A 24,841-nucleotide genomic window follows, 5' to 3' on the forward strand; every position below is an offset into this window, starting at 1 on the left:
GAGGCCTAACACATATTAAATAAAAATCAATCAAGCTGACTTTTCAAGAATTACAAAGTAAGATATATCATACCACTGCTCAAAGGGAGGGGAAATGAGGGATAGGACTCCCAATCACACAGCAGCACTTGCTTTGTAGAGAAATGAAGTACTACACATTAACTCTTAGCTCCCTGCAAAGCACTGACTCCTGGCAAAATTAAGGCAAGAGAGTCAATGCTTTGCACTGAACAAGCTAGGAATTCACCATGAGCCTGAAGCCCCTGCCCTGCTCATGGGCAACACTTCCACTTACCCGTGAGGGTCCAGATTCTGCTTTTGTGGAGACAGCTGCACCTTCCTCTTCCTGTGTTTCTGCAGTGGCAAAACACTTCTGACGAACTGATAGGAAACATCTTGCCTGATGCAACACAGAACTCCCAAGTTTCAAACTGTTTTCTGAAAAGGCCATGTCCCACTGCAAACCCTGCCCCTGCTTCTCAAAACAGCATTAGTTGGAATGGCAAATGCATGCATGGCATATTCAGAAGGGTACATAATAGGAAAAAAAGTTTACATACTTACTTTATATCAAAGGCCCAATCTACATGACAGGGGAAAAAAAAAAATTCACAAAACAAGGCATTGCTCAGTATAAATACAGGCATCCCAGTCAGCTTGAATTTGGTTGTATCATTGGGAGCTTTTTTTTTTTAGTACGAGGTGTGTTCTATAACAGCTACTTAAATCTATGCTATTCTTTCAGTAAAAGGGATGCATGGGGCCCTTAGACATTAGCCAGAGTGCAATTGGCTAACTAATACCGACTATGGAAGGATCAAGCAACCTTTATTAAGCCCCAGTTTGGACACCTCCACAATTGTTTCTCTATATTTTGTATTTCCTTAGAGTTAAGAACTACAACTAAAAGAACTTCATGGAACAGTCATAAATGTCCATTTCTGACCTAACTTTAAAGGGAAACGCTTTTACAAGGTTTGTGTGACATCCCCCTCTCTGTAATCGTTGGTACACCCAGCAGCTACCAGACACTTGGCTCCCCAGCTCCCCCAGTGTCTCAGCCCAGATATCAGTACTTGGTCTGAGAATTTTGCTCAAGTCACAGTCTAAGACTTTTAATGAGTTATCACCTCTTTCCTGGCACTCACATAACTAACCTCAACTCCTTTTTAGCCTTATTTCCTAGCATTATCCATAAAACTGGTGTAATCTACCTAACTTTACCAGTTAGCTTTCTTTTTAAGCTATTCAACGTTGGAGTATCGTCTGTATTTTATTCATCTGCTTTCTTCTCTGTTGCTGATGACATCATCTGAACAAATATTGAGACTGGTCTTACTCACAGCATTTCATAGACAAAGGCCATTTTAACTAAGTCATATACCTATAAATGAAATATTGTTTGAAAACAACCAACTTCCATTAGCAGATGAGGCTGCTACAGTTCTTTAGCAAAGGAAACTTACTACCTCCAAATAAAGTTTGCAATGAAATGTTGCTGGAGCCAGTAAATCAGTACCAATGCTATTCAGAAGCAGATGGGTATGGCCTCCAGGTACATGGCAGACACTATTCTTGTATAACACCAACCCACATGAAGAAGCTATGTTTAAGGATAAGCTAGCATCAATATTAAGACACCCAAGTAGAAAAGGAAAAGCAAGGGTGGGGTGGTGGTGATAGAAGGGAGAAGAATCTGAACCAATATTCCTTCAAGAATGATTCACTGTTTCTTTATTTCAACACACCATAAAAAACAATCTTCCTCAAAACAGTTTTGCTTGGGTAATACATGATGTCATCATAAATCATATTTTCCTCTTCTGAGTGTCAGCAGTTTTCCTGGACTTTTTTGCAGGAGAAGAAAACAAAGGAAAAAAAAAAAATGAGCCAGACCCATCTTCAAGCTTTGGCAGAAAAGGGCTTTTTGTTCCTAAGACATTTGTCTTCACAAAACCCACCACTACTCTCCTGTAGGAGTCATGCAATGAGAAAGCATCACAAAGCATTATCAAAATGCAAAGCCAATATCGATATAAAGCTCCTTTCTACTCTTTCCAAACATGAACTTCTTTAATTGTCATCTTATTTCCTCTCCAGTGGAGTAAATGTGTATTTGCTCACATTTAAAAAAAGGATTAATCTAATCTATGCCAGAAGGACATTCAGACCATTCAATAGAAAGACAGCACTCTGTGACAAAAGTCATGAACTGAAGTAAACAATATATTAACAACAAAGATAAGCATTCACCCTTCTCTACTTTTGTCCCTTCTTTCTGGCTTTCATGAAATTGTGTAATGCTTTTTGCTTCTTCTTATCAACTAATTATTATTTGTCCACAAAATATAAACTGATTACAGTTCTCCACAATGACCTCTGATTACTACAGAGAAATCACTTTACAGGACTATGATGGTTGATGAAGCATTTGTGAGAAGTAACAAGAAAATAGGACAAAGCCCTTAACATAAGGCCTAAGTTTAATACACTTCAAACTTTTATTACTGATGGGGCTTATAAATTATAATAAATATCCCAGTATTTACCTACCTCCTCTACATATATATAAAATATACTTCATCTGTCTGCTTGGGCAATATAAAAATTCCTAATCCTCCTAGCCTTCATGACTGTAGCATGCACTTTTTTATATTAGACTTAACAGCTTTAACAAGGAGAGAACAGCAACACATTAAATTTTTTTCCCTCTCTAGTCTTCAAGTATGTATACACTCTTCTGACATAGCACGTGAACAACAGATGCACCATCTACAACAGACTTCCAATAAACAGACTAACACATATTTGTGAGGAAGTTCCACCTTGATGTACTGAAAGCAATAACTGCCCTATTGATTTAAAGAAAAGGCAAAAATACAGTTAGGTGCTGTAGAGACATATGGTTGGCAGGCACCATACTATCAAGTGAGAGAAGATACCTGGAAGCAGAGGAAACATTTTTGCAGTCACACAGATTAGAAGAACTTGTGGGAATAAAGTGGAAGCCAGCAAAACTGTCCAAAACTGGATCATCCAAGGTGGCAGTCAGGCAGCACAGGAGTGATTTGAGAAGAACTGAGTACAGAGTAATCAGAAAGGTTAGCAAAATGGAGCAGCAGAAGAGTTCCCTGTATTTGCAAGCCAATATACTATCATTAGAACATATCAAAATGACAAGTTAAATACCCACCCTGCACTCTTCCAAAATCTCAGCATTCTGGCAGGGACAACAAAGTCTGTTAGAACTGATGGTGCAGAACAGAATCCACTCATCAGGAGGTCCCAAACTACTAAAGAAATATACAACAGAGCAAAGCAAGTTCTGCAAGCTACTTAAAACAGTCTGTTCTTAGTTTATGACTGAAATTTATATATTGAAGACTTCTCAGGCCTTAGATTTCATTTTTCAAACATCCAAGGAAAAATAAAAACAATGCAGGGCTCATGGTAAAGGGATCCTCCATTGAGAAAAATCTATCTCTAAGAAAGGAAGATAGTTATAGCCTATATATAGCCTGGATGTAATAAAGTTACATAGGCATTTTCTGTGTCTTGTGATCAATGACGAGTTTTAGGCTGGACAAGCTTAAATCGAAATAGGAAATATTGCTCCTTTTCTATGGTAATTTCAATTACACCGTGAAGCCACTACATAGATCTCATGCAGTTACTGGATGCCATCTACATCCACATTTGGCTTGGAGAATTTCAAAGGAATCATAGACAATTTCCACACCAAAACCAAACAAAACCCCCAGAAAATAAGTGTCAGAGGAAACTACTCCTGAAACTTACCATCCAAGACACTTTTAGCAATTCTGAAAACAACAAATCAGCAGTAAGACTGTACATCCTTACTCATTTCACCAGAAGACCTACATCCAACTTTACTGAAATTTAATCTTCAAGATGTTTCCTCTCCCAGAAGGCATGTTTCCAATACCCTTTTGAAAAGCTTCTGCTATTCTCTCTTGTGTTTCAGAAACAGATAACATGCTCACAATTTTTTTATAACTATTTCAGTTTAAAATAATTTTAAGATTCTTAAGGATAAGTCAGCTAAAGGATGTCTGGAAGCATTAGGAAGAAAAAGAACCTGCTAACCACCACTGAGAATACTACTGAAAAATATATTTCAAGACATGAGAAACCAAAAGCAAAATTAGTACAAACAAGCTGGGATCTTAAAGGAGGAGGATATTTATTCTTACAAAATTCGCCAAGTTTGTCTATGCAGCTATCAATATGTGGACAATGAACTTATTCAAAGTAGCCTATACATATGTGAAGACTATTTTCTTTCTTATATTACTTGCATGCAGATATGCATGTAACTTTAAAAGCTCATAATATTTTCATAAAAACAGTGAAAGGCAAACTAAAAACTGTGAGATTAATACTCTTGAGTACTACAGAACAAACGCCTTCAACAGTTACTATTCCAATAGTTAGAAAGCAAGCTCAGAGTTGCAAACATCAGCATATAATTTACATCAGCATATAAATTTAATGAATACATATGAGAATGATGGGTAGGGAAAGAATATAAGATTGGAAGATAGAAAACTATTTCCCAGCACTCCAACAAAGTATTCGAACACTTGAAAAAGGAAACTTTTTTTGAAAAAGATCCCCCTCAATAATCCAAAATAATAGCACATAAAATGTTCGCAGAGAAAGTAAAGCAGAACTCAAAGTAATTTGAATTTAGACACTAATCTGTGTTAATTTAACAATAGAAACTGTGTAAAATCACAGATTCCACCTTAAATCTCACTCAATCATTTTACAGAAAAATAGTGACTATAGGTAATTCGTTATTAAAATAGTCTGAAGAACACCCAAGTGACCAAGGCACCTAAATCCCAAGGACTTTCAATGAAAAGGTAATGCTAAACAATAGGAATAAAGCTTAAAATGCTGTTTACACACTGATTGCAAAGGGAAAAAAATAGAGAATTACAAATCTTAGAGCAGTGTTTCATTAAGCCAATTTTTGTATCGTAGTCTCAGACTACTTTCTTCTCCTTGGCTGAAATATTATCTGAAGAAAAAAAGAAATTCTCAAACTAGCACAACTGAAGTTTTTATAGGTCACATGGGATGCCTGCTGCCATGCACCAGATGTGCATAGGAGGAAGAAAGTGGTCAACATATGATATTAAAAAATAGTGCAGTTTCAAATATTTTAAACATGATGTCAGGTGCATTCAACAGGTCTACAAATGCATTACATTAGCCTAAATTTAGTAGGTGATAATTGAAATCAGAGATCCAGTCGTTACCACTGACATGTTTCTAAATACTACCCAATAAATTTTTGTCTGTTTCATATTCTCTATGACAGCTGGCAGTTGGGAGGGGGGAATTGCCAAGAGGATATGTGCTCACACATGTACAACGTTTCTGTATTTAAATTCGGCTATCTTCCCTTTCTAGAGTTAATGTAACAGTGACAATACTGTCATACAAACACACGCTCCCATAGCTGATTTTTACCTGTAGGCTCTACCTGGCATCTTGCAGTAAGCGCTGGGGTATGGAACAGGATGGTATCTTAATTAGCTCCAATTGTATTCCCCGCACATGAATTTTCACAATGAAGTTCATTCACTTCTTTTGGAGAGATGAGATCTGTTCTTCCTACTTATCCTTACCAATCATCTCTTATTTTTTAGCTAGGAAAGAAAGTCCACCAACAGTAGAAGATACAGTCTCAGTCCACATCTTTTTTGTTGTTGCTGTTGTTATTTTTATAATTATGTAGCATTCAACCACAAGGGAACAAATATGAGAAAATCCTGATCCATCTGAAACAAAAAAAAATTTCTTCCATGTCTACAATGCATTCAATTTTTCACTTTCTTTTTAGTCTCAGCTATATCATCATCTTGGTGATACACCTGCTATCAGATAATATAAAGTGCAGCTAAGTAGCACATGAGAATAAACTACCTTTAGGATCCCTACAGATTTGGCAGGTGGACAGGTGCCAACCATCACTTCTCACAACATGCAGAAGTAGTTTATGCAAGTTGGTATGAAGGGCTGAAAATGATACTTGGCATCTATAGCTTAACAAGGCCTCCTCACATCTCAGCTTTGCCATCTGTAATATGGCAACGGTGTTGTCTTTCCACTTCTCAAAGGAAGCTGAACTTGAGAACACACTACTAAAAACTGTGCCTGAAAAGATACGCCTGGCACTTTGTGTAACACCACCAACAGAATGGCTTTTGACTGGAAATTTAGTTAGAACCAGCGAAGGCTGTTAATGGAAGAACAAGCCTTCCACTAATAAAATTACAGTTGTTCAATTTAGGCACAGAAACCTTTGTATACAAGCAGCAAACACTTCTTAAATTTCATGGATTATAATCTTTTAAAATGATATCTAGCAAAATGAATTCCAAAGAACTTTGAAAATTCTAGCTTTTTTTCTTTTTTTAAAAAAAGGGGGACTTTGAAGAGACAAACCACCTTCTCTCTTCGTACTCTTTTTTAAAGATCTATTTACAAAGCCACAATATTTCTATCCAAAGAGTTAAAAAAAAAAAGAAGCTGTACGCTACTCATTCTTAGCTTTTTAGACCCTAAGACACAAAAGACCCATAAAATTACTAGCACCTATTAGAAGTATTTAACTTTGTAACTTGCATCAAGAATTAAAACTGATATCAACATTAACCACAGACTGCAGTAAAACAGTCAGGAGGCACCTTGGAGATAAACATAGTTATCAAAGACAAAATTTGAGTGCCCCACATTAGGTGATGGGGAGGGGAGGGACAAACATCAGTTTGATGTTTTTTCTGCTGCTCAACTAGTTGCTAGAAACAAGTTAGAAAATATATTTTTATAATTATAAAAAAAAAAAACCCACACCAAACCAAAACAAAAATGAACAGAAATCCTACAAAGTTATGAATGACAATTCTACCTGTATTAAGTAGTATCAAAACTGAGAACTTCTAAAAATCTACTATATCAACAGCTCTATTTAAAATGCAAACTCAAGTAATTTTAAAATTAAGACTTTTAATAAATTGTTTAGAAACATCCATCTTGAAACTTCAACGCAGCCAGTCTTACTACAGATCAAGAGTTAGTTCTTCACCAGATTCTGTCAACATAGTTCTCAAAAACCCCAAAGTTCAGACAGGGTTACTTAGAACCCAAGTCATATGTCATTCTGGAAGGAGGGGGGCACACTAGGAGTGTCCTGTAGCACCTATAGCATATGGTTGTTAAAGTTACTGAAGATTAAATGTGATGATCTATCTTTCTTACAACTTTTGATCAAAATGCAAAATGGCAGCCTTTTATGACATTTTTATTCTATTCCCCTTTTCCACCTCCTCCATTAAAACATTTTCCTCCTCTCTTTTTCACTACCTGATATTAAAAAGTCATTTATTGCAATAAAGGGATTTAGTGATTTGGGAGTAACTTTTGTATACTTTTGTACACCCTCTAGACACCCCAGAACTATGTTAATAATTTTCTTCCTATTAATTGTCTCATCAACTCACAGCTGGCTATGCTTTTTATTTCATTATGTAATTCATCAATCTAAAATAGAACTATAACAGAAAAAGAAATTGGAAAGGAGCAATTTCAATATTTCAAAACAGATGCAAATCAACGCCAGAGATGCTGTACAGCATATTTTTATCAAGACAATTCTATACATGTCTGAAAAATGAACTTGTAATAAACTCATATCCTGTGGAGGTATGCTTTTCCTTCCATCTTATGAGCTAATTATGCCAACACAACATAACGTTTTCCTAAATGCCTTATAAACTGACCCAGTTACTCAGAAAGTATTATTTTTAAATTGATGTGATAGATGCAAACTGGAACGTTCGGATTTCAATTCTGGCACCAATTCCCGGATCCCCTTCCCAAGTAATTTAAGGACTTCCTCCCGATAGTTTTTCATATTCTTTTAACTGACATTTTATCTTTATACAGTATCTCAGCAGAATGAACATGCACTAAAACAATGACAGCCCTTCTTTGGCTGTCATCTCTCATTCTGGCAAAGACAGATGTCTTACACTGGCTTATGCCAATAATAGAGCCGACAAAAAACAACAGAGACTACCTGCCTCTGATGTAAAGGCACCAATTCACATTTGTGACACTCATTTGTCAATTAACAGATTTCTTCCATTGTTGACACATGGGACTTAAAAGATGTGGGCTAGAATGTGATGAATTAAAAAAGACAGATGAGTAAGCTATGAGCTGCAAAGTAATACTATAATGTGCTTTAGATAGGAATATCAACTGACACCCCTGACAGGCCATACAAGGTTTTATTTCATTTTGCTCTGTATCTAGGCTTCATACTTTGTCTTCTTTGTTCTCTTTTCATCAAGCTCCTAACATCTCATTCTGACAGCCAGAGACATTTAAGGCACTTTCGTTTCAAATGCAAGTTAGCGTACTTGATTTGTCATTAAAATGCAAAACGATTGCCATTGCAGGTAAATGTAGGTATGCTTAAAAGGTTGTATCTGCAAAGTAAAAGCTGAAAATGGTTTCTGGCTGCTTTGCTTAACTCTTTCACCAGCCTCAGAGTTTTTCTAAAGGCAAATTTTACCTTGCTGTAATAGAAGTGTAGCAGCACCTGCAGTTTTATACAGGGTACATTTTAGTATATTTAAATAACATAAAAGCTTGAAGTTACAATGTCAAGTACAGAGAGGTACTGTCAAGTTTACACACGGAGCCTTAGTATGATTTACACAAGAATCTGAAAAGAGTCTATCATGCAAAGCTCTCTGGGGTCAAAGCTCTCTACTCTCATGCACTCTGTTAGCTAGACACCAGTGAGGAAAAAGCTGGGATTTTTTTGTTTTTAATACACTAGTTGTGGTTGGTTTAGGTGGAATCACCAGTGAGGGAATTTTAACAGCAATTTACTTTCTCTTTTCAATGATCACTTAAAGAGACATGAAGGCCTTAAAATAAATAAATAAATAAATAAAATGGTCTGTAGCAAGAAGACAAGGAACAGATTTAAAAACATTGCAGAAAAATAAACCTGCACAGGATGGAAATGAGTAACACCTAGCTGTCTACATACATGCACAGACGTGAATGCACTCTAGAATATGAATAAGGTTATTTCTATTCAACTGGATGGATTCAAACATCAAGGATCTCACTTGTGTTCAGCATACAAAATCTAGTGAAAGGAAATATCTGTTATTTTCTGCAAGTGGTAAAAGGTTTGAAAAGCAGCAGTATAATTTAAGTAAGCAAATTTTCTTGACACAGGTAAATTCAGAGATTAGTTGATTTTAGGAATTTACAGATGAACCTTTAATGTAAGTCTGTACCTTTGTATCTTTTTTGTAGACTTTCTTGTGCTTTTTTACTAGCAAAAAAAGGGTGTTAATAGGGTTTCATTCCACTCACTAGGGTGCAGAAGCCTTTTTCCTTTCTTTTTCCCCCTAAGAATGAGAGCTCTATGAAAATTTGCAGTCAAGGAATCATCCAGGAAATCTGATTTAGATTATGACCTCACAGTGCCTTAAACAAAAGGTACAGAACCTGAAACATTTGATGCCTCTGAGTATACAATGAAGCTTACTGACCAATTCTGACACTATTCTGCCCACTGCTAAGATGAATCTGCTACAGTATAGGATTTATTTATTCGTTCCAGGTTATATGATAGTAATAGGCTATGCTGTAAATGCAAGTATCAACTTTATAACTACCAGCTATCTTGAAGACCTTCAAGAACTACTTTTTCAGCCCACATTAGTCTTAATTGCTAAAAACAAACATGCAAGACAGTACCCGAAAGCTGACTTCACCCCTTTACTTTGGTTTAAAATACTAGGGCTACAGCAACCAAGATTTTCATCTGCTGTACTAAAACGCACAAACACTTGCCCATTCACTTTTAGCTCAATACAGACATACATCCTCTCTTCCTCCATTTACCAATTAGTAGAAAGTGAGACAAATGATGGTCAAAACAAAATCTACAGTAATGCATTCATCTCCTTACCTTTAGAAACTTTTCTGTTGCTGAGTCATTTAAATGCAGGTGAAGCTGTTGTTTCAAATCACCTGTGGTTGCAGTGACCAGTCTGTAATTCAGTGGCAAAGTAGTGGCCCACATTAAATGGGTTGAGATAGATTCTCATTAGAGATATGTCCACATTTCAAAAGCCCTATTATTACTGGTAGTAACAGACCATTTGTTGATATGACTTATTTAAAGGAAGCCAAAGAATTAACAGTGAAAGAAATTGAACTGCCCTCTGACATTCCCCACTTAGGCTGGAAGATAACTTTCTAATTGTGCACCTGGTAGAACTGTAACCAATATTGTACAGGAACAGCTGAGCTAGCTAATGCCTGGCTCCTGATTACAAGCAACACAGTTAACAAAACAGAGCATTTGCAAGACAGCAAGTACCTCACGTTGTACCTGCACCCAAAACTCTTAGCAGCACCTTGAGCAGCCCTCTGCTGATTTAAGGAGCTGGAGGCAGTGGGGAGGAAGAAAAGAAGGCACAGAATGAAGGAAGGAAGCAAACTTGACATATATACAGCCTCTCACTTAGTTGACTAGTTTCCTTTTCTTAGAAAACATAATATTTGACAATTTTTTCACAAAGCCATTCCAACATAATTGCCTTCACACATGTCCTGGTTTCAGCTGGGACAGAGTTAATTTTCTCCCTGGTAGCTGGTACAGTGCTGTGTTTTGGATTTAGTATGACAATAATGTTGATAACACACAGATGTTTTAGTTGTTGGTACGTAGTGCTTATCTGAAGTCAAGGATTTTTCAGTTTCCCATGCTCTGCCAGTGAAGAGGTGCACAAAGAGCTGGGAGGGAGCATGGCCAGGACAGCTGACCCAAACTAGCCAAAGGGATATTCCATACCATAGGACATCATGCTCATCATATAAACTGGTGGGACCTGGAGGTGCCAATCGCTGCTTGGGGACTGACTGGGCATCAGTCAGTGGGTGGTGAGCAATTGCATTGTGCATCACTTGTTTTGGATATTCTAATTATTTTTATTATTATTATTGTAATGTTATTATTATCATCATTATTATTATTTTCTTCCTTTTCTGTCCTATTAAAATGTCTTTATCTCAACACACAAGTTTTACCTTTTTATCAATTCTCTCCATCGCACTGGGTGGGGGCAGTGAGCGAGCAGCTGTGTGGTGCTTAGTCACCAACTGGGGTTAAACCACGACAACACATGATTGTTTCTGTGCTACTCTTAAGTAATTCACTGTCCAAGATAGAGATTATGTATTAAACACAAGATAATAGGTAGAAAATGTTCAGATCGTGGAGCAGCTGTAACTTTAACATCCACACACTGGACTGTCAAATTATCTTAATGTAACTGTTGGAAGCAGAGTTTTCTGAATAGTCAATATACTGTTAATCCTTGGCACATCTAGAACACCTTCCCCTCAGCTTTTAAGTGCTTTACAATAATCAGTACACTTTATCACTTACATAACTAGGTCAAGTTTTCACCTTTTCTCTCCAGCGAAAAGGTCTTGAAAGTCCTAGGAGCCTAAAACACAGCATCCTCATCCAGTGACTTCGTAGCCACGTGGCCTTGCAAAGTCAGCACTGTAGCAAGTCTTGGACCCTTCACATCTAAAATGGTTCAAGGACAATTCTGATGCATTTCCTTGCGCTTTAAGAGATTTTATGCTAAAGAGACAAAAAGCATTTTTAGCATTTGGTAAAAGAGAACAAGACCAAAAATAGATGAACAAAAACCTCAAATCACTGTCACCAAAATAAAACTTCCCTAGCCATATCCTTATCATAAAAAGCTGCTTTGTTGCTCTAAGTAGGTAACTGAATGCTCCTAAACACCTAAGGATTTAAAAGTAAAATATGCTGGTCTTGAAATCATGAAGAGAAAAAGAAAATAAAAAATAAAAAAAAAAAATACTCATGATGGATAAATATCTAAAGTAATTACTAAAAAAGTCATTTAAGTCACCACAAGTACATGCCTCTCTTACAAAGCACACATGTTAACTTTGATCTTCAAACTAATGGTTGCAAATGCTAGTTTTTAAAAAAAACTATTAAATGTAGGTAATAGGTACCTTTTCTGTTAAATTCATAAACTGAGTTCCCTGTTGGCATGTCTGATCATAGATTAATATTCTAAGGGAAAGGCAGTTCACATTTCTGAATGTAATTTAAAAACATTGAGCACTAAGATGTCTTTCCATTGGGCGTATTCACAAGGAATGAACAGCACTGGTCAGCCCACCTGCCAAATGGGAAATGTAGGGTTGGCTCATAAAATATGAGCCACATTTTCGCTATCATTAAGTATATTTTATACCCATCTTTTAACACTCAGCAAAGCAAGCACTGAAAAATGGTGCTTAATGCAAATTCAAAAATTAAGGACAGAGCATTTGTACTCAAAACAGTTATATCCATCCAGTACATTATGTAAAAATGAACCAGCTGAGAGAACTGAGCACATAAGCTTCATAGTAAAAACAAACAAACAAAAATTCCCCCAAAAAAGTCCCCCACAACTTTTTTAATTCCTTTGTCAGTTTTTTAAAAAAAAAAAAAAAAAAAAGTTTTGAGTTGACAAGTAATAAGCTAAACATTGTCATTCTAGTCTTCAGTGCAACAATATCAACAGAGCAAGAGCCTGACTTTTACCAAGCCCAAACACAGTGAGTTGGTATCTATGCCAAACACCTCTTAACCTGAAACATGCATCAGTCACTACTGGACTAACGCCATGCTGATGTAACTTTCTTCATATCAGCCTCAATAAGAGCTGATGCCAAGACCAATACTTAGTACTTCTGAGAACTTATGGGGGAGGAAGGAGTGAAGAAGGGAGTAGAGAGTTTAAAAATAACAAAAACCCATAAGAATGAAGGTAGGTTTGGATAAAACTATGAAAAAGGAGATAGAAATTTGTAATTTCTTGTTACTTAAGTACTTTTTCACCCCATGACTACTACTATTTTGGTCCAGTTCCCTCAAGGTTAGTTATCTCTCCCAATTACCCATCTCTGAAGTGTTGCATCTTTTTTTGTTAGTAACCTGTAAGTAATATGTTCTTTCTTTTTAGGCTGAGTAAGAGAAGATTATCACTGACAAAGTCCTGAATGCAAGTAGACCAAATACTAGAGTATCACCCCCAAATTTTTATATATTAAAGATATAATTTATATATTATACATATAATATATAAAGGCATTATACATATTATAAATGTTTTTATATATAAGATGTTGTTTTGCGTGTGTGTTTCTGTGTGTGCACATATGTATTAAATGCCAGTAAACTACTTCTGACAACAGCATGCCACACACACTATGCTTTCTATGAAAAAATGACCTGGAGGTGTGCACACATTCAAGTACTACTATCTACCAGTACAGCTGATATATCAACTGTTCAGGAAAAACATTAGAGACTTAAGCACTTGAAGAGAAGCTATTCGAGTTTGGTCCAATTTGCAAGAACTTATCAACTTCTCTGAGTTTTGGATGGATTACAAATTATCCCCTAACATTTGTATCTCTTATCTGTGTTCTTTTAAAAGTGATTTCTATAGTCTTTCACCATGGCAAGGGCTCCTACAAACTTGATCAATGAGATGGTTTAAAAATTAACAAACTCATACAGCTGTATTATACAAAGCACATTCACTGCTACCACTTACGGACTCAGTGGGCAAATTAAGCTAAAAATGGAGAAGAAATTATAAAGAAACGAAATGATCTTCCAACTCCACCAGTGAGCAACTCACTCAGGCAAGCATGGCCAAAAAGAAAGACCAGAAGGAACAAAATAAAAACAGAAATAAAAACCATAAACTTCACATGATTGCCAGCATCAGTTCAGGGATAAAGCCTGCAACTAAGCTGTAACACTGCATTAACTATGACCTTAAATACAGTATAATTATTGTATAGCATGTCTGGCTTGACATGCTGGCTCCTGAGCCTGAGAAAAATGCATGGCCCTTTTGCACTTCTATGCTACTCATTCTTCATGCTTGCATGAGCTAAGGGTTTAGGGTTGTATTTTTAATCTGAAAAATCATCTCCAAGATAATTTATGTAGAGATGATTTATGTAAAATGCAAGATCTTAAAATGGCACAAACCACACAAGACAACATGTAACAAACAAGCTATGCATAAACAGAAGCTTTGTAAGGATTTTACCTGCCAAATGCCAATTAGCAATTTGTACCATGACCACTCAGCAGGTTTGTTGAATACTGGAGGACACAGACCCTTCTTACTCATTGATTGGTAAGCAAAACTAGATCTGCAACTAGATGCTGAGAATCTTGTGTATTGCATTAAGGACAGAAGAAGATACCTTTCAACAAAACAGAGAGGAAAAGACAGAGACAATAGCTCCAGGGTTAATGCAGGTTCTTCCCTTCAGTCAAGCTCCTTGTCCTCAAACAGTTATTTCTGTAGTCCTTCGCTCTTGTTTCACAACAGCAGTGATGAGGAAATACTGTTTTAGAGTAAGAGAGATTAAGGAAGTCAGAAGGCAGGAATGGTCCATCTGATTACTATACTTAGAACATGTTCTTTATCATGCCTTTCTCTTTAAACCCCAGTACTCTTTAAAAAAAAAAAAAAAAAAAAAAAGGTAGGTCTGAGTCTTAAAATCCAGATAACCATAGACTATGCAGGAGAAGTCACCAAGACATTAATTGCAAACTATTGACATTCTTTTAAAGCTAAAACAAATGCATCAAACTATTTCTCCTCCAAATGCCAATACGTTCCATAGATTGCGGTAGTCTTCCATTTATTAACTATTTTCTCTCAACCTGACACAGATTCCTGTCAATCAGAACAGAATTCAAAACAAAAACTAATTTTTGTTTAAGAGTGATTACAGTTCTCAGAAGAGGAGCTGGATTGACTCTGCTAGCGAATTAAGCCCTCCAGGGACCCAGAGAACAAGCACAGATTGTGTGGATTTAGTCTCCAACATCACTCCAAAAACCAACTTCAGTCTCACACAGGAAAGCAGGTCAAGAGAAAGCAGTTCACTCCCCATTCATTCAAACACAAAGAAAAGGATGTGATGCAAACATCAGCTCACTGGGAAATGCTTCACCTCAGTCAAAATGTCTTAACAGCCTTGAGTCAACGGATGCTTAATATGACATCCAATCTCTGTTCAAGTCCAAGGAGTTTGTTACTCACCTTTGTTCAGGAGTACAGATTTCACCTTTACTCATGATTGCCAACAGCCCCTTAGAGACAGATGTCACCAAAAAAAACCAATTTTCATCATCCATCACAGCAATATTCACTAGCTATATTTAAGGATGTAACAGTTCAAGCTCACAGCCTTATTTTACTTAATGTCAAATTGTGCAGTACGTTTAACATTTTTACCACATTTAACAGCTCTAGTAATCCTCCCAAGAATTCTCCACTACACAATATGAACACACATTGAACCCCCACCACAGGTTCAGGTAACAAGCTTTTGCCCAATTCTGCCACGTGATACATTCTCAAGACAACTCCCTCCACAATGTTAAGCCTTCTCGAGAAAAGCGGAAGAGAAAACAATCTTAGGTTCTGATCTGTCAGATACGGTAAATCAGTGGATAATGGCCAGCACTGGGGGTCAGAGGTATATATACTACAGTGTTTTCACAGTCCGTTAGTGACTATGTGGCCATAAAAAGTCAAACAAGGATCAATGGACAAAAAGAGAGGCTGTTGGGACTAAAGAAGGTAACAGCCATCAGTACAAGATTGAAATACAACAATTTATACTCTAAATTTGTCCTTACATATTACCGAGTTTGGAAAAATAACTTATCCATCAAAAAAAACCAACTTAGATCCTTGGCACAGTATGCTGAAATCAGTGAATACATACTATAAGCCATTAATTTGATATTTTTAAAATTAGTCATTCACTGGTCCCCTTCATATCAACAATAAACCAATGACTGCAAATAAGACACAGCAGGAAAATATACAAGTCACAGAAACATACACAGATACTACTTTGTAAAGGCAAATATTCTATAGTCACATTTAAAGTTGACAAAATAACAGAACACAGACATGGCTATTGTATGTCAGACAAGGTATAACTTGATAGTATTTTTTAATATTATTCAAAGTTTTCAAAGGGAAAAAACAAGTTTTCCTTATACATTACCCAGATCACATCTGGTTCCTGTTGAAATGCCACTTTTCAAAAGGGAGAGGCACGGTGGGAGGGAAAAGCAGGGGAAGAAGAAAGCAAGGAGTAGGTTTAGTTTTGATTGTCTATCAACTATCAAAAGCAGAATTAATACTTGAAGTCTAAAATCCTTTTTGTTACTAGTAATACCCTCCTTCCATTTTTACAATAGACATACACCTATAAAACTTCATCTTATACAACTCCCTAGGTATTTCCCATGCAGAAAGTGAACCCATCATCATATTTGTCTTCAGTCCATCTAGTAGGATAAGACTATTTCACAGTTCTTTTAACAGAAAGATAATTACACATAAGGTAATCCATACTGATTAATAAACATATAAGACTTCATCTGAAAGACTATTACATCTGTAAATTTAAAATAATTTAAATGATTCCTTGTATATAAATACTTTGTTTAGCAAATTGATTTCCAGCTGAATTGCTTCTAAAGAATTATGTGTTAGTGCACATCTATTTTCAGACATTCATAAAATTTCAACATTACTTTAAAAAAATAATCTTGTGCTTACTGGAGGACATCCCTTATGGGCAAACTTTAAGTACCCACCTCAAACTATAAACCTACTCATTTGAACTTGATACATTACTGCAACAGTAAGAAAAGAATTATCAAGAATTTATACATTTCAGATTGCTTAGCTGTGGAAAACACTATCTCTTTGTTGAAGTCCCTAAATACAGTTCCATTTACCTTGAAACAGTGAATTATTTCAAATATAAAATTTACAAACATTTGTAAACCACTGTTTTCGTAGAGTAAGAAAAAAATCTCAGCTACTACTGAACATCTTTCTTTTTTTAAAGCAATACAAAATCTTCAATACTTAAACATACTAATTCTCTTTTCACATAGTAAACTGTGGTCATGCTTGAAATAAAACAAAAAAACAAGGAGAGTGAAACAGATTAACTGCATAGCTCCAATACACTTATTTCAGACAACATACTATAAATCATCTTGAAACAAAACAGGCAATTATAATGTGCACAAATGTTATGATACTATGCATCTCTACTGGTCCAGTGGTTCTAAATTATTGAAACTGATGGCTGAACAAGGGCATATTTTTTCAACACACTTGGATTACTTGAACGATTTTAATTCTTTCTTTACCTATCCAGTGCTGTGCAGATCTGTCTAATGTCAATAAACAAACAGATAGATAGATGTGGTCTGAATTATCTAAGAGACATCTAAGGGGATTAAAATATATGACCAAAATTTCTGTAGCAATGTGTTTTGTTTGTAAGGAAACGTGACTTTTTTTTCCCCTTCAATACTGTAAGAAGCATCTAAAATTAAAGAGCATACATTTTCCTTCAAAGCATTGAGTTCCTTTCTCCTAACCACCACCCCGTATTTCATTCCTCTTCACCTCAGTGTAAAAGAAACAGGAGAGCCATAAGACAGAGTAATTTCAAAACACAATCAGTTATTTGTAAACAACACTCTTTCTCCTGCAGAAAATCTGCAACTCCTAGTTGCAAGAAAAAGCAGCAAGTAAGGTAAATCAATTAGCTTCCTAATTTCTCGCCCTCATTTATTTAGCTCTGCACTGTATTTGTCGTAATTGACTATAATTATGTTAATTACTAACTCCAGCATAATTACTATATTTATTGTCATTGAGCACACTGTGTACCCAAAGCAAAGCTGGCATTTGTCGGGCATCAAAAAAAATAAATAAATAAAACCACACAACTGTCGGGAGGGGTTTCTCTGAAAACTGGCTGATATACCTTCAGCAAATGAAAGGGCAAAAGAGATTTCATGCAATGCTAGTTTGAAAGCATCGGTTCATTAAGGATATTAATTTTCTGATAACTACACATTTAAGCATGACACACTGGAGCAGTATCTACAGGATTTAGCAATTATTAATGCGTGACAGTTTCAAATGCTAAGTGAATCAATTAAACAGCAGCATTCACAATTTGAGAAGAGATAACTGCTTCATAACTGCCTAAGACTACAATTTTCACATGACAAAAAAGGGCCATTCAGGCTCCTTCAAAACCTGACAGGTCAAGAAAGAAGTTTGAAACAAAAGCACCTTATAACCATCATCTCTCCTCTTTACTTGTCAGATCAACTTTGCTAGTGTCTCCGCTGAAATGGCATCACCATGCCAGCTGCCACAAGGTGATTTTTCATGTCTTGTCAAAGAAATCTTTTATTCTATTTGCTCTGCATTAACATGTTACATTTATTGATCAAGCCCTTTCTGCAGCCACAGCAGGGCACTGTGCTCTTATGCCTAAGGGGGCTTTGATGTCCTGGTGACATTCTAGACCGAATAATGCACATACTAAATGGATTTAATGCAGAAATGTGTTTGTGCATGACAGCTACATTAATAACAGCCCCTCACACTGATAAATATGCAATGCTACGATTAAGAGTTACCCAATTATGGTGAAAATATTTTTCTACCTTATAAATAAAACCATCAAAAAGTTTTAACAATAGTGCATTTTCTTCAACATTTTAAAATGCTATAGAGATCAGTCTAAAGGCTTTTAAAAAATGTCATGCTTTGTTTTGAATTCTGGCTTTTATTTCCATCTCTTTTGTTGTTCATCTTCCTGTTCTGCATGTCTTATTGCTGCACAGACTGAGAAGGTGGCAAGGAAAAAAAATTTTAAAAAGCCCTATAAAACTGAAGCCCAGTTTCAAGCTGCCACTTGCATATTCCCCCAGGCAAGAAAACAGTAGGCAGAAAAGAGAAACAAACCATCTCTAGTCCACAGAGAGGATATTACAAAGCCTCAACCTTACAAAAATCATGGAGGAACATTCCAGACTAGGATTAAAGTTCAAGGGGATGTTTTCATACATATACCCTCTTAATCGGACAGTGGAAATATGCACAAGCACACACTGTGCAAATTATTCATGCTTCTAGCAGAAATAATCTGCACCCTAGAGAGAGGGAAGAGATATCTGTATCTCCATGAGCACAATTATTGGATTAATCCTCCTTCACTGGCCAAGATTAAAGATGCACTCTCCCTTTCGCCTCATAGCTTAGACCCAGAAGAAATCTCTGTAAGTAAAACAACTTGCATGTTTAAAACTACTGAGGCAAAATTAGAAGATGGACTTCTCTGAATTGGACTGTAGATGTTACTTTTAAAAACCTATTTGTACAAAAATTTGTTATTCAACCACTGGTCTGGATTTAGCCTTTAATGTAAAAGGAAAAATTTGGCACAAAGAAAGTTATCCAAGACAAACAACGTTTGAATAGTTTGGGGTTTTTTTTCTCTCTACAAGACAGCAAGATGCATCTAAAACAATCTTTGTATTTCATCCAAATCTCTACTCCCTACCTACATTACATCCTTCCTACTTATTCATTCCTTTCTTTCTTTCACCAGTGATTATTATTTACCTTCTTTTTTCTAATGAAATATTTAACTTCCAATGATCAACAGTAATTTTTCATTCCCCCTTGAAATACTTTTCAGCAAAGCCTCCCAATAACACTAACACTGGCACGTCAGTGACTTTCCTTCCCATACTCCATGCTTTCATTAAATGGGACCCAGAGAATGCTTTCCACATATTACAAAACAAAATAGTGGCCTTTACAGTACTCTATTATCAGGGAAGGCTATCAAATACAGTTGCCATGAGAGATTCGGGAGCAGATTTCCAAAGCAAAACATCTCTGTTCCTGAAACATGCCTTATTGAAAATACACAGTATAAATAGTTCATTTCTAAAATAGCTGAAAAACACTACCAATATCAAATCAAAAGAGCTGCTACAACTGAGGCCATTTTATGATGACCATGCCAATAAAGCTGCAGAATCATAGAATAATTTAGGTTGGAAGGGGCATCTAGAGGTCATCTAGTCCAATCCCCTGCTCAGAGCAGGGTGACTTCAAAGTTGGATTAGGTTGCTTGGGGCTTTTTCCAATTGCACTTTGAATATCACCCAGGATGGAGATTCCACAGCCCCTCTGGGCACCTCTTACACTCAACCTTTCACATAGTGAAGCATTTCCTTACAAACAGTCGGAAATTCCCTTGCCGCAACTGTGACAACTGCCTCTTGTCCTTTTGCTGTACGTCTGACAAGAGTTTGGCTCCATCTTCTTCATAACCCTGCCTTAGTCCCAAAAAGAAACAAAAGACATTAGAAACTATTTAAATAAAATCTGTAAGGAAAACAGCATGAGAAGAAGTAATTCATAGGTGGACTATAGGGGTCTGGGGTTGAAGGATTTCTGTCCACTAGGGTGTAAACAGGAGTCAATCCAGTGGCACCATATCTTGCTCATTACAATTAGAATGCTTTTAAGTACACACTAGTTTTTCCCTTTTGGGAAAAATAACACCCTTTTGGTGTTATTCCTCTTTTTTCCCCAACATACCCATAAAAAGTTCCCTTTTGCCATTCACCTCTATCTTTCCTTTACCTCCCAGGGAAAAGGGGAGATGCGTAACCATTGCGACTGGTAACAGTCACTTGGCTTTGGCTGCCAGAAAAGAGTTGGATCCATGTATCACTCAGTGTAATCAAGGAGAGACACTAGTTCTTGGTCAAAGGCAAAAAAGAAAGACAATTCTTTTAAAGAGCAGCTCTTTGTGATTATTTAATCAAGTATTGTTATTAGATTTACCACATCTAATGCAAAGACAAGCATCTACACAGGCCCTAATTTTTCTTTAGTACCGAGGAAGGTGCTCTAGCCTGGGAAGAACTCTGAAGTCAGAAAAAATTGGTGAAAAAAATATACATTTTCCTCTCAATTAAATTGCCAATACGAAAGAATTAATCACAATCCTCCCCTCCTCCAATTTAGTTCTCCAGTCCTGTGTACATTTACGTGTTTACATCACACACAAGAAGAAAAAAAACAGAGAAATCTGAGTAACAAAACCACCACACATAAGAATATTGAATCCAGAAAATTACTCTTCTTTGCAGAAAAAAAGACAGAAATGTCATAACAACCAATAATTAATTAGAAGATATCCCTAATTTTCAAAAAATTATTACCCAAATGTGTATCAAGTTTTTTTAAAAAACAAAAGGAGGGCAGGGGGAAGAAACTCCATGGTTTGTACAAAACAACAAGCTGTATTTCCCAGAAAAACACAACAGCATCTCTTGAAATATGCTGAGGGACAAGCTTGGCAAAAGTTGTTTGCGTGTAAGTCACAAAATATAGCATGTTTGACTAATTCTTTCCCACTTTACTAACAGCATCAGTCAGACTTCCCCCCTTTTCCCATTCTCCAGTACACCTGGAAAAGTCTCTGAAAACACACCTTTACAGTGGAAAGCCTTAAATAGCAAAATAACTTACCTGGCTCTATAGTGACTTTTGCAACAAAGATATCTACATTACAGTGGTATCAAAATCAGTACAATTCACTAAAGCAATTGTTCAATCAAGTATTACATTATATCAGTTGCATAAGAAAGTTTTGTGACATCTGTATCATGCTGTACAAATACGTCTTTCTGATAAGAGTCTCTTATGTGGATAAGCGTGTATGTGTGCACACAGTAAAGACTGCAGGTCTACAACTGCACATGACTCCTGGTTCAGAACGGACAGCACTGTCTTGCAAGAAGAGTTTGCTGCCAACCGACCACAAAGCTGAACACGTTACTACAACAGAGACAGATCTCTTTCTCTCCACGCAGCTACACCCATGATAGCAACATCAAATAACATGACTGCAAATACTAATGCCCAGAAAAATAGTACTAAAAAAAAAAAAAATCTTCCTTCTATGCTCAATTTCTTAAATTCTTAATGTAACTGTTAGGTTGTCAGAAATTCTGTTGATACTTTTACATAACAGAATTTATTGCCTACTACAGGAGGATGATTCCTTCCCAAAATACAAGTGGTAGTAGCCATACTTACAGAAGATAGGACACAGAATATGCAAAACATTAAAAAAAAGGTTGGTAAGTACTTATTTACTGCCTAACACTGAGAACAGGTAACTGTTGAATATTTCAGCATTTCTCTGGCTTAAATATGGGCTAAAAAATTAGTGACCACTGAAATTTTTTTTTCTTTCAAAGAACACACACACAGTCTCATCTAATAATGAATCACATTATAATGAAAACTAACATCTTTACTGCAAATAACTGTTGTGCCAGCAAAGAACAATATTCTCTTTATCTTTTCCTAGATTTTGATCTCCCTTGATCTTCTTCACTCAACTTAGGCCTCTACCAGCAGATAGCAAGTTCTTACAGAAAATCAAACCCCTTTTTAAAGAGACATTTAGTTTCTTCCCCACTGAAAACAACATAATAAACTAAACTTTTCAAATTATGCATTAACTGATAAAAATCATAAAACTCATCTCTATACTACAGCATTGTCAGATTTTTCAAGCAATAATATTTGTTTAAAGAAGATGACAATGATCTTGCTGTTCACACTTGCTTCAACAGCTGTCCAAGACATCTCTTCTATATTCACATTCATTTAAGGCTATTACATTTATTCTACATCTTACCTAACTCTCTCTATAATATGCAGGCACAGTGTTCATATATGAGTGCAGACCAGTCTGAACAGCTACTGTACAAATACTTCATTCTTAGTTTCTATATGCTTAGTGTATCTATCACAGCTCAAATAAGAAACCATTACTGCTCTTTAGTTTAGTATTAGCTTCCCTAAGCTAAAAATGAAAAAAGAAAAAACAAACAAGCACACATGCAAAAAAAAAAAAAACACAAAACAAAACCAAACACCTCTCCCCTTCCCTCAGATCTGATTTCTGGCCTTAGAATACTTTTACAGCTTTACAACATCAAGCTATTCTACATCAAAAGTTGATTGCAGCTACCACAAAACTAGCACTTTCTCTCACATTTCCCCACAAAAGGTTTTAACACACTTTTTTTTCCTCCAACACCAATAAAACCAAATTATATCCCTTTTGAAAAATGGGCTAAGGGATAGTGTTTTGGGTAGGGAAGAAGGGATAAAAACAGATTTGAGAAACAGTTAAGCTCTCTGTGAAAACATGAACTAATGACTTAAAGTTTTAAAGTGGTATTTTTACAGCTAGATTTAATGTTCTTGCATTAAATGAAAGAAACAAACTCTTTTTTTTTCTCCAGAGGTAGTACCTCTAGAGGTGTAAAGAAGAAGCAGTCTTGTTGACAACATGTTAAATCTTAATACCCATGCAGAACTTCAATTATCTTAATGACAAAATGAAAAAATGCCCATTCAATTCCCACCCCCAGGAAAATTCTCTCTTCTGATTACAATTTCCATAGATATAGTCATCAGCCAGAAATATAAGACAATAACAATCCACAGGTTGTTTAGTGCCTCCTTTGCTCTGCTACCTCTTGCATGTAGGACTCACTTTTCAGAGTTGACAGTGGCTCAGGATAACATTTATGAGCGTTAACTAAGTTAAAACCAGGGGTTGTTCCCCCTAGGAGAACAAGGCACCAGCACATTACTTTAATGTGTCTTACTCCTCACAAGCAGACTCTAGGCTTATCCTCAATAAAATAAAAAGGAACACTCAAAAGAGTCCAATCCTACAACTGAAAAACTATGCTTTTTCTTAAACAGACAACTACACTCCATTCCTTTCTCCCTACTGACCTACAGAGTTGTCAACCTGAAAGTTGCACCTGACAGTGCTGAACCTCACCAGGCTCTCTCACAAGGATTAAACAGAAAAGGATACTGTAATAACTAACAGGAATACTACAGAATTCTAAATCAATCCATATATTAAAATAATTAGAATTTATTTAGAAACTCTAACTGCACTTAGTTGTAGCACTTAACTACACAGCTGCCCAAAAATAAAATCATACAACAAAAACACATCATCTGGGAAAAGAGTATTACAAACCATTTATGGTAATAACCAGAGATCTACAAATAAAAAGAAGGGAGAGAAGCACACACTTACTTGTATTTTGGTTAAGAACAACTCACTTTTGATCCCATTCTTCACTTCTTCAGGTAATGATGCTTATTTTCCATTTTGAGCACAGAACAAACCATAAGCTCCTCATTGGGCATCATTTATGTTAACACGAGAAATTTCCAGACTCACCTGGTTATTTGTGTTCCAAGTGTGCAATAAAAGGAGACAAACATTGCCTATAAAACAGTGTCGCTCACTTGATAACAACTAAATGGACCTGACATTTATAAAAAAAATATTAAATATTCTATTTTTGGAGTTGGTGTCCCATATTGCACTTGAAAATTTATACATTGCCACATACCTTAACAAGTTGAAGCTAAGATCTAGCCTTTTTGCCATATGTCCATATTTTGTTCCTAGGAATTCTGGAATTTCTTCACAGTCTTGACTAATGAAGGACACCTGAGAATTGGAAGCAAAAAGGAAATATTTTGTAAGCAGATTATTTAATTTCCTGTCCAGATCCTGTCTCATTGATCCAATAACAATATACAATAAATATTCGTTATAGCTTAAAGCTATATCAGTTTTACTGCTACAGAATCTATTACAATCTCATTTTCCTATTGATACAGTCAGCTTATTATTTATTACATCTATAGTCTTATGT

The 24,841-nt window shown here is 36.1% G+C and overlaps 1 protein-coding gene and 1 long non-coding RNA gene across 2 annotated transcripts in view; both read right to left on the reverse strand.

Moving 5' to 3' along the window:
* Positions 1 to 24,841, reverse strand: part of LRMDA (leucine rich melanocyte differentiation associated) — a 693,930-nt gene that overhangs the window by 664,788 nt on the left and 4,301 nt on the right. Inside the window, exon 2 of the mRNA XM_074830576.1 lies at positions 24,533 to 24,633. Coding sequence (XP_074686677.1) covers positions 24,533 to 24,633 — 101 coding nt within the window. The remainder of the gene's footprint in view (positions 1 to 24,532; positions 24,634 to 24,841) is intronic.
* LOC141925850 (uncharacterized) lies at positions 4,188 to 16,213 on the reverse strand. Its single transcript, XR_012623961.1, has 3 exons — positions 14,398 to 16,213; positions 10,037 to 11,725; positions 4,188 to 5,813 (listed from the first exon to the last, which is right to left on the reverse strand). It is a non-coding gene; the product is annotated as an uncharacterized LOC141925850 (long non-coding RNA).

Source organism: Strix aluco, chromosome 7, assembly GCF_031877795.1.
Source record: "Strix aluco isolate bStrAlu1 chromosome 7, bStrAlu1.hap1, whole genome shotgun sequence".
NCBI classification, from domain to species: Eukaryota; Metazoa; Chordata; class Aves; order Strigiformes; family Strigidae; genus Strix; species Strix aluco.